The sequence below is a fragment of the Bidens hawaiensis genome, unplaced genomic scaffold, assembly GCF_021521415.1.
Source record: "Bidens hawaiensis isolate Kalapana, Puna unplaced genomic scaffold, B.hawaiensis_p1.1 tig00034689_1, whole genome shotgun sequence".
In the NCBI taxonomy this organism is placed as follows: Eukaryota; Viridiplantae; Streptophyta; class Magnoliopsida; order Asterales; family Asteraceae; genus Bidens; species Bidens hawaiensis.
Window position 1 is genome coordinate 139173 of NW_027496021.1, and position 10716 is coordinate 149888.

Consider the following 10716-nt stretch of genomic DNA (forward strand, 5'->3'; position numbering starts at 1 on the left):
TGCATTAAATGTGATACAACAAGAAAGATAACTTTGTTTTCAGTAGGATCGGTTTTGCTATTCAAAAGAGGGTGACGGCGCAGCTTGTTGCCCGCTTATCTGCCTCTTTATTGTAATTGGATCCATTTTATTATAATATAAGAAACTGTTAAAGAAGTTGTGATAAGATAACATGGTTTTCAAAACAGTTGATCCTACACATAATGCAAATCATCATAATATAAGTTACGGATTGCATTTGAAGAAAAAAGTCAATCCGATAGCTAACACCGAAACACTCTAGTGTTTCCCATCCTTGAGATATCCTACACCCTTAATTATAAGATCTTTAAGAACACAAACGATAATTCAAAGACAAGTAAGCATGCCTCGTTGATTACTGAATCAAGTATGCACACATCACGATAAATATATGTCAGATGATATCACACACGTCTTGATCGTGATGATATGCCCGACGTCTTATAAGAGATCATGCTTGAACAGGTTCATGATTAATAACACATCATGGTTAGTCTCTTTAACATTATCATCTTCTTTCTTATGAACAAATCTTCTTCTATGCAGCTTTGAAGTTCTTTTTCAGGCAACAGATTTACTTCTAACACAAATCTCAATGGTTATGAATTACATGAGATTTGTTAGTCTCACATCCAATAAGACATTAACTTTTGCATCTTGCAACGCAAGAATATGCACCTCTTTTTGAGAAGCACTTCGATTTTCAGTAAGTTCATCAAACAGTTTCATTTTCACTTGCATGGTTCCTTCCTATAAAATGGGAGCCGAATTGTTTAAAATCAGTTTCGGGTTATTTGAACATAAACCAGATTCATTCTTATGCCATTTGACTAATTCTGTGGATTCTACTATATCACACTCAACAATCAGCATTTGTGATTGCTCTCTTTTTGTTCCAAAACTAACAAGATTATTCTGAATAAGCTTCTTAGTCAAACGAACCGAACGTTCAATGGGAAGCTCGTTTAATTAAATGAACGAACGTGAACACATGTTTCGTTCGTTTATTTATGTTCATGAACGTTCATTTATGTCGCTTATGTTCGTAAACGCACGTTCAGATTTAAAACAAACGAACATGAACAGCAAGTATGTTTTCAATTAAGTGTTCGTGTTTGTGTTCGCTTAAAGTTAAATGTTTGTGCTCGTTCGGTTCATTTACAAGTCTATTCACATTTCTTTGTAATAAAACTTAATTCGAACTCAAATGGTTCAGATTAAAACCAAAACACCAAATCAAATCTTCCAAAATGTACATATCTTTTTACACAGATTTGAAGCTCATAAACCAAGAATGAGGTAAAAGAACAAAATTTCAACATGAAACTGTAACAAAACACTTGAAAACTATAAAATAAAAGAAAATGGATCATATGCCACAGTAAAGTAAAATAACAAGAAAAAGAAGATATAAGCAGCATTTAGGTCAACTCCAAGGATCATCCCAGCCATTAGGACCCCCACTCTTCACAAAACCCATTATCGCTTCAACCGCTTCAGCAACTCGGTTAGATAGAGAATGGTTTCCCCATTCTATCTCAACTTTCTCTGCACCCCCCATTGCTCTACACAGTCTGTAGTTGCAATAATATGCATGAGATAGATGGCAATTTCAACTTGTTTACTTAATAGTGAGTCGGGTTATTTATATGATTCTCTCTCTATCATGTCTAACGAAACATAAATATAAGAAACTTAGAAAAGAAGTAAAAAATCATCGAAACTTTAACTCCAGTAAAGTCATTCGACTTTCTTTCCAGTCTTGTTAAATCATTTTATAAATATTATTTATATTTTTTAAGTTAAGTGAGACAAATGAAACATATGTGAATCCAAGTTACTATTTAGTGATTATTTTTTTTTCCAGTTTGACTTAAATTGAACAAGTAGTATGTAACTTGGTTAAGGTGTTAAAAAGGAGGTCATGGGTTCAAACCTTATATAGTGTTAAAATTTAGACGTTCAAAAAAAAATGTAACTTGGTTATTATTTAGTGAATTTATTTCTTCACTCTTTACCTCCAACTTCAAGCTAACTTGAAAAAATTAATCACCAAACAATAACTAAGATTCATATAACTTCCACTTAGGACACTACAAAATAAAAATAAAAACGTGTTAACTACTCAGAAGGTCCTTGTGGTTTGCGTAAATTGCTAGTTTGATCTTTAAGCTTGAAACGTAGCACGGATGGTCCTTGGAATATATGAGCGTTATTCCAGTTAAGGGCATATGAAATGACTGGAGGGTATTTTAGTCATTTCACACGCACTTAACTGGAATCACTAACGCTCATCCATCCCAAGGACCATCAGTGTTAAGTTTCAGAAACAGTGCGAAACAGATATGTAATTTTTCAAACTTAAGGGCCAAATTTGGAATTGGGCAAACCACAAGAACCAGTCGAGTAATTAACTCTTAAAAAATATATACATATGTTAAAAAATATCACAAGATTGAAACACCTAACAAAAGTTGAGTGACTCTAGAGCGCAACAAAACAAAAAAAAAACTGACTATAATGAAACACGTAGAAAATTTGGTTGCTATTGGGTGAAGTTTTCCTTAATTAAAAATCCCATTTTGACCGGTTACACAACCCACCGGACCTGCTTAATTTGCCACATCTAAACCTAAACATCTATATATTTGAGCAAGTGAAATTAAGTAACTGCACTTGCCTTTGCACCAATGCTTTCTTGTCAACATAATCTGGCACATATTCATCAGCCATAGAAAATATTACCTGCATAATGCAAACTTTTTTATAATATCATGAACAGAATTGACTGGGGGTCTGTAATACTTCAAATGCACATTATACCTGGCATGGCGTGTTACACATGTGACCAAGTCTCTGTTTTAGTTGGTCATCACTGAGATCAGAACTGAACATGTCATCATCACCCATGTATGCACACAGGGAGTGAAATCTGCAACGGTCACAAGTTCATCAGCTACAGAAATACTCTGTTAAAATAATAAAAGGATAGTACGGTTTTAGTCTCTGTCGTTTGGCCAAAATAAAATATAGTCTGAAAGTTTAAATTTGGATTTTTTTAGTCATTGTGGTTTCATTCTCGTTTCAATTAACACCACACTTCTAACACCATCCAATTCTGTTGTTAAGTTTTTTTGTGAAATGACTAAACTACCCATGTGTTAACATAAATATAAAAAAAATAAAGAAAAGGATAATGGGACCCATAAGGCGGCAGTATCTTTTTTTCTAATTTCTTTAGTTTTTTTATTTTGTTAACAAATGGGTGGTTTAGTCATTTCACAAAAATAAAACGGCAAATACGGATGGCGTTAGAAGTGTAGCTCTGATTGAAACGAAATGAAACACACGGTGAATAAAAAGGTGAAATCAAACGGTTATTTTGGCCCAACCAAACGGACTAAAACAGTACTTTACTAAAAAAATTCATTGTTACCATCTATTAACTTGATACACGATCCAACATTCCTCTTAAAGAATCTTCCAGAAATTCTCAAGTTCAGGCATATTTTAAAGGGTTGTATTATGAAAAACCAATATACATTCTTAATTTTATGAAAAAGTCTCTCGGCCTAATTTTTTGGTATATTAAAGTCCTTCAACTTGTAAAAAAACACATGAAAAGTCAAAACTAAATGTTATATATATAAGTCCCTAAGCTTGTGTAAATGCACGAACTTTTAAATTGTTTTTAAAATACTGACTTGTTAACTCTAATAAGTTGGTACAAGTTTTTTTCGCATATTCACTCTGTTAAAGTGTGACCAGTGGTTGTTTATGGTATCAACCCTATTTGAAAATTAAAACAGTACTTTGCATAAATTAGTTTGGTGACCTTTTTCATGAAAAGTAAGAAAGTACAATGGTTGTTTATGGTATCAACCCTATTTGAAACTTCTAGAAAGACCATGTATTATTCTACAATTTTAAAGGTCAGTCTTTTCAGTTTTCATAACGTATAACAGTTTGCAATACATTAATCCACTTTTCAATTATAAATAGGTTTTAAAACTCACCTATAAGCGGTTATTGGGGAATCCTGATTCGCTTCCCGAGGCATTAACTCGGATCCCCGACCTTCACTTATTAATTTTGAAGCCAAATCAATCATTGCAGCAGTCTCGGGGAGCGTTGCTCTAAATTCCCGATCACTAACCGGAGCCTAAATGATATGATGATCGGTTACAACAAATTGTTTAAAAAAAATTTAGAAAACTAATGTGGGCCCAAAATTTTAACAAAACATCTTGAAAGTCAACAAGAGTAAATGCTAAAAGAAAGTTCAAATCATTGAACAAATTAGATAAAAAGGAAGCAAGTTGAAATTCATTCAAATTATATTATAATGCATACAGCCTTTTGATCAGTTAATTCAAAAGGGCTTGTTAAAATGATAAAATCAACTTTTCAACTTGTTCATAAATTATCACAATTAGGCCTGTAAATTAACTGAATGTTCAGTGAAACGTTCATGATTTGTTTCGTGGAAAGTTTGTTTATGTTCATTTATATAACAAATGAACAAGCATGAACAAAAAGCTTGTATACTGTTCATTTACTTAAACGAACAAGCATGAGCACATGTATCATTCATTTATTTATGTTCATGACGATTCGTTTAAGTTTGTTCATTGGAATACGTTCATTTGCGTTAGTTAGTTAACGTTAATTAAGTCCGTTCGTTTATGTTTATTTAAGTTCATTCATTTACTTTCGTCATATATTCATTTAAATTTTATGGGCCCGTTACAACTTAGCTTAAGTTATAACTTTTGAGACCCAACACGTTCTTCACATTACTTTTAACTGGTTTTAGCTCAATTATGTTGTTTATTTCATACGTTTATGTTTTCAAGTAGTTCATTTATACTGTTATCAAACGTACATAAATGAACACGAACAAAAAAAACCATTCGTTTAATTGTTCGCGTTTGATCATTGTTCACATGCTGCATTAGAGAAAACATACCTGTAATATAGCAGCACGGACAGCTCTAGAGCATGCTGCATTGGTACGCATGTAATGAACAATATCCTATTAATAAACTAAGGCGTGAGTAATTTATATGATTATTTGAATCTACTTTCAGATTAAATGCAATTTCAATAAATATAATTCAAAGTGGTTACTTGACAGCCTGTACTGTGTCCGAGAAGCACTACACCCTCTGAGTTTTCTTTGTTTATTAAGTGATTAACCAACTGATCAAGCTCCAATGCATCCTTTAATATGACAAATAAAACCAAGATTTACCATCATTCTACCTTAAATTATTAATTTTAAAACCAATCTCAAAATATAAAATAAATAATGTTACCTCTTTCAAGCTTGATATGCCATATCCACTGTAAGAAGATGAAAACAAAAACTGAACTAATGACCACTTTTCTCTATCCAAAGCAATTGCAAGCGGCTCCAAATATCTAACAATGGAAATGATTCAGGCTTGCATGCTTCATGCAAGATTTAAGTGAAAGCAACATAATTAACTGGATGCACAAGAATAAAGTTGTAATAAGAAAATTTACACATGTGTATCTGAATGTTGTTCTTTATTAAATAACCAGACTTTGAGCTGAAAATGATTCATCTATAGTAGTGTTTCCAGAACTGAGAAAATGAATATATACACATTAAAATAGAAAACCTTATATTCTCTATGATCTTCGTACCTTACAAAACAGATGTCAATCGTATGACCTGCAGTAATCTCTGAGTTAGCCACTCATCTATTGAATTCTGATTCATCTCAAAACAATAAATCGTTCCTTGTTGATGGTTTTAAGAAGTCTCTTATTTGAATCAACAATTTGAGAGGAAACATATTGATTACTTCCACTTCGATGTGAAAACTTACGAGTTTTAAGAAGTTCTTGCATTTCCCAAAATCAAAATACCAGAAATCATAAGATTTTAAATCAAAGTATAAATAATCAAAAATGTTCTTCGTGTCAAACTACTGCTTCGAATAAGATTTCTCGTAAAACCATTGACCAAGAATGAATTTAGGTTTGAGGCGGATCCTAGTTGAATAGATGATTAAATAACAAGAGTTTATCGTGAGTTATACAATCTGCATCTATTTGTAAGGTGCGAGGACCTAAAGAATATAATGTTTTTTTTGTCAATATGTTCAATTTTAAGATGTATATAATTATTTCTCAGTTATGGCCACATTACTATAGATGATTTATTTTGGGCTCAAAATGTGGTTATTTAATTTGATATTGCAACTGTAAAAATTGTCCTTGATAAAGATGCAACACTTATGCTAGAATGCTTTGTGGTCCTTGGTATACAGTGGTTCGCCAGACTGAATATGGTCTAAGCTAATTGGACCAACCAGAACTCAAAAAAAATGTTTTTTGAGTTCACAATTGCAGGTCAAAAGTATACACTGCATGGAGCCAAACCGACCAACCAGAACTCTGAAACTTTGAGTTCATAATTTGAGGATCAGGGCATTTTTTTTACTTGAGAACAAGTCGATTGTTGGGGCAGAATGTACTGATACGAGCCCGATTTCTATACGAGTGGGTATTATAGTCGGATTCAAGGGAAGAGATGGGTCAAAGAAGTTATCAAGTAAAAGGGTAAGTGGCTAGTTGTGTAGCTGAGGATTAGGAGCAGTTATAGCTGTACTTGGGTTTATGTATATGTTTCATGTTCTAGTTTATATTTTTCGTATGTTTTTGTTATCTAGATTACTAGGTTAACTCCTCCTAATCAGAGAGTTACCCTTCTCGATCCTCTATCCCTTTTATTTTTAGTAATTAAATCAAGTGTTTTCAGTTCTAATCATGTTAAAATTCATAACTATGGTCTAGAATTCCTTCAGTACATACTTATAAATCTTGTGGGCCACGTGCACTTTGTGTTCTCTCGTTTTGTGTCAATCTTTCTTTTACGGCCACACATTTCTTTTCTTTGTTTGGCACCTTCTGAGTGTTGAATAGGATCTTGGTATTGAAATACAAATTTAACTTTAATGCCAACTCGAACAAGAAGGTATATTGATTGTGTTTATAATAGGGTTATACACGGGCTCTATATAGACTGCAGAGAATAACATTACACTTGGATACCTTCTAGATATGATAATCATATAACTAGTCTAATATTCAAAGTGTGATACACTTTTGCAATGTAGTGAAGGATTGGAAACAACTTAAGGGACCAGAGCTTTTATTCTTAAATTGTTTCCCTTTTTCCTCCACTGTCACTATAAAGGTGCAAATGAAGTCTTTGAGCTTGGAAGTTGGATTCTCCTAATTACTATCATGTGTTAAAGAAAAAATCACTTCTAAACTCAGTAAACAACTCTTGTTCAAACTATAATTCAACAAAGTTTTATTGATAAGTATATACATACTCTGTAGCCAAAAATCCATCCGTCAATCCACCGATAAAAACCACATGTTGTTTATAATCCCCGGTTTTAAATGCAACCTGCATCAAAGATAATAGCATATCAATTTCCAGGCAACACAGTAACAATGAGAGTCAACATACAGTCTCAACATGTTCTATTTCTGATGATAAATAGTTTATTTAACAAAATAAGATCATAAGCAAGTTTTATAACTTATAAAATTGCATAATACTAATACCAAACCCTAACTATAAAATCCAAAAATTGCACTATTAACTAATCATCACTGGCAACAATCATTAATCTCTTACAATAATCGAAAACCGATTAAAACCTCAAGATAAAAGGAATTAAAGGTACAACATATTGATTTACACGCGTAGTCAACATACAGTCAAAATTCTCTTTCTGATGATAAAACTTTATATATCTGATTAATTTCAATTTCAGATGTCGGTGCCACTAATGAAGAACCAAGCTTAATTGGTCCAATGTCAGACTCAATTCTTTTATTTATTTATTTATTTTGAACATGTTTTCTTTTTAAAAAAGATGTTACTTTCTTTAAATACATATTTTGGGGGCTTGCTAATTTATGTTTACGATTTACTATGTTATTTTGTTGTATTTTGGTGTTGACAGATTTATTCTTTGTTTCGCTCTGGTGCTGTAACCCGATTTTGACTGAATTCGCGTCGACTCGTAACCACAGCTCGTGGGTTTAAATATGTTTTCTTTTGGTCACAAGCTATACGAGTACCAATACTATCCTGAACGCTTACTTATCTTTTAGGTTTATTGTCGTTACCATAACAAACCTAATCGGTACCGACCGAATTCACGTCACTGTGATTTTGTTACCTTGTTCAGATTAATATCAAAATCTAAATATCAAACCCTAAATATAAGATCCAAAAATTTACATAAAATTTAATAAATTTCAAATCTAATCATCACCGGCAACAATCACTGATCTCTTACAATAATCAAAAATTGATTAAAACCTCAAGACAAAAGAGAATTAAAGGTATAACATATTGACTTACACGCGTAGTCAACATACAGTCAAAATGTTCTCCTTCTGATAAAACTTTGTTTAACATAACAGATAATAAGCAAGTTATGTGAGCACCACATCAACATAAACCGGTATTTATAACTCTGATTAATTTCAGATGTCGATGCCACTAATGAAGAACCAGGCTTGATTGGTCCACGTGACTGGCATGTTGTGATGCCACGTCACTCTTTTGTTTTCGTTTTTTTTATTTTGAATATGTTTTATTTTAAAAAAAAATGTTACTTTCTTTAAATACATATTTTGGGGGCTTACTAATTTATGTTTACGACTTACTATGTTATTTGTTGTATTTTAGTGTTGATGATTATTTTCTGTTTCATTCTGGAGTTGTCACCCAAATTCGCGTTGACTCGCAGCCACAACAATTTTTCTCATAAGCTATATGAGTGACAATACTATTTTGGGCGTTATTGCCGTTACCATAACAAACCTAATCGATAACAATTGAATTCACTGTGCAGTTTTGTTACCTAGTTCAGATTAATATCAAAATTCAAATACCAAACCCTGAATATAAGATCCAAAAATTGCACATTAACTAATCATCACTGGCAACAATCATTGATCTCTTATAATAATCAAAAATCGATTAAAACCTCGAGACCAAACCGATTTTAAGATCCAAAACTAGCACAGATCAAACAGAGGGATAACTTCTAATTAATTATCACAAGCTATACGAGTGCCAATACTATTCTAGGCGTTCACTAATTTATCTTTTAGGTTTATTGTCATTACCATAACGAACCTAACCTAACCTATACCGACTGAATTCGTCTCGTTGTGCGGTTTTGTTAGCTAGTTCCGATTAGTATCAACATTTAAATACCAAACGCTAAATACAAGATCTAAAAATTGCTAACTAACCAATGATAATTTCACAGAAATTTTATTAAACTTCAAATCAAATCATCACAGGAAACAATGATTGATCTCTTACAAGTTACAATAATAAAAAAACGAATAACACCTCAAGATCAAAACGATTAACGATATTTTGGGGGGCTTACTAATTTATGTTTACATTTTAGTATGTTATTTTGTTATATTTTGGTGTTGACAGATTTATTTTTTGTTTCGTTCCAGTGCTGTAGCAATACCAACAGAACTCCCGTCGACTCACAGGCTCACAGCCACAGCGCGTGAACTTTACCAAACGATATATACATTTCATTTACCACAATCTATCGAGTGCCGATACTATCATGGGCGTTTACTAATTTATTTCTTTTAGGTTCATCGTCGTCGTTACCATAACAAACGTAACCGGTACCGACCGAATTCACGGCAGTGTGATTTTGTTACCTAATTCAGATTAATATCAAAATCTAAATACCACACCACCCTAAATATAAGATCCAAAAACTTAAATAAAATTTGAAATCTAATTATCACTGGCAACAATCACTGATCAAACAGAATTAAGATCAAAGACTATCAAAACTAACACAGATCACGAATAATAATAATAATAATAATAATAATAAGTTGTAATTAATTATATTAGGTTACAGACTCATATATATAAATACCTGAATAGATTTAGGGCCGTACTTGAACATGACACCACGGAACTGATTCTTCCGGTTGATAGGACCGCCGCTGCCGCCACCGGATACGGCGGAGCTGGCGGCGATTGCGGACGTGTTTGACTTGCGGCCGCGGACAATGCCGGAAAACCAGGAAGTGGAAGAAGAAGATGCAGGTGGAGAAGAAGATGAGTTGTCTGGATTCATGTTGCTTTCAGCCATTGGAATTGGAATTTGATTTGACTGAATGAGTTCTAGGGTTTGTCAAAATGTTTTAACGGTTATGAACAAGACAGATATGAGATTAGATGTATTTACTATTTTGGTGGTTATGTTTAGCTCAGCTTCTATTTTATTAATTACTAGCTGCTACGTGCAAACATGTCATCGGATGCGTAACCGGTGTTATCGTTTCTGTATGTGCGTGGCTTCACAGTAGTATGTGCGTAACCCGAAGATAGTATGTTCGTATTTCGGCATTGGAATCTTAGCCGGTATTAGCACACAACGATTGTACACGTGCAATCAGGTGTCGATGCGCACTTAACGCTGCATTGAACTCGTCTTGACCCGCAATCAGTTCTGTTTGACACTGTTCTAACCCTAAATTCGTTATGACTTGACCCCTTTCAACCCAAACCTGTCCCGTTCCAAACCAAATTAGGGGCTGTTTGGCAAACCTCTGAATTGTTAAGTGCTAAATGGGTAAGAG

General features: G+C 33.2%; 1 protein-coding gene across 1 annotated transcript; it reads right to left on the reverse strand.

Moving 5' to 3' along the window:
* Nucleotides 1–1240: 1240 nt before the first annotated feature.
* Nucleotides 1241–10277, reverse strand: LOC143586542 (UPF0613 protein PB24D3.06c-like). The gene is made up of 9 exons (XM_077068068.1): nucleotides 10008–10277; nucleotides 7395–7471; nucleotides 5340–5445; nucleotides 5152–5244; nucleotides 4991–5056; nucleotides 4038–4183; nucleotides 2845–2953; nucleotides 2702–2766; nucleotides 1241–1595 (listed from the first exon to the last, which is right to left on the reverse strand). Exons 1-9 carry the CDS (start codon nucleotides 10224–10226, stop codon nucleotides 1448–1450), a joined length of 1029 nt encoding a protein of 342 aa, XP_076924183.1. The 5' UTR covers nucleotides 10227–10277; the 3' UTR covers nucleotides 1241–1447.
* Between the last annotated feature and the right edge of the window lie 439 nt (nucleotides 10278–10716).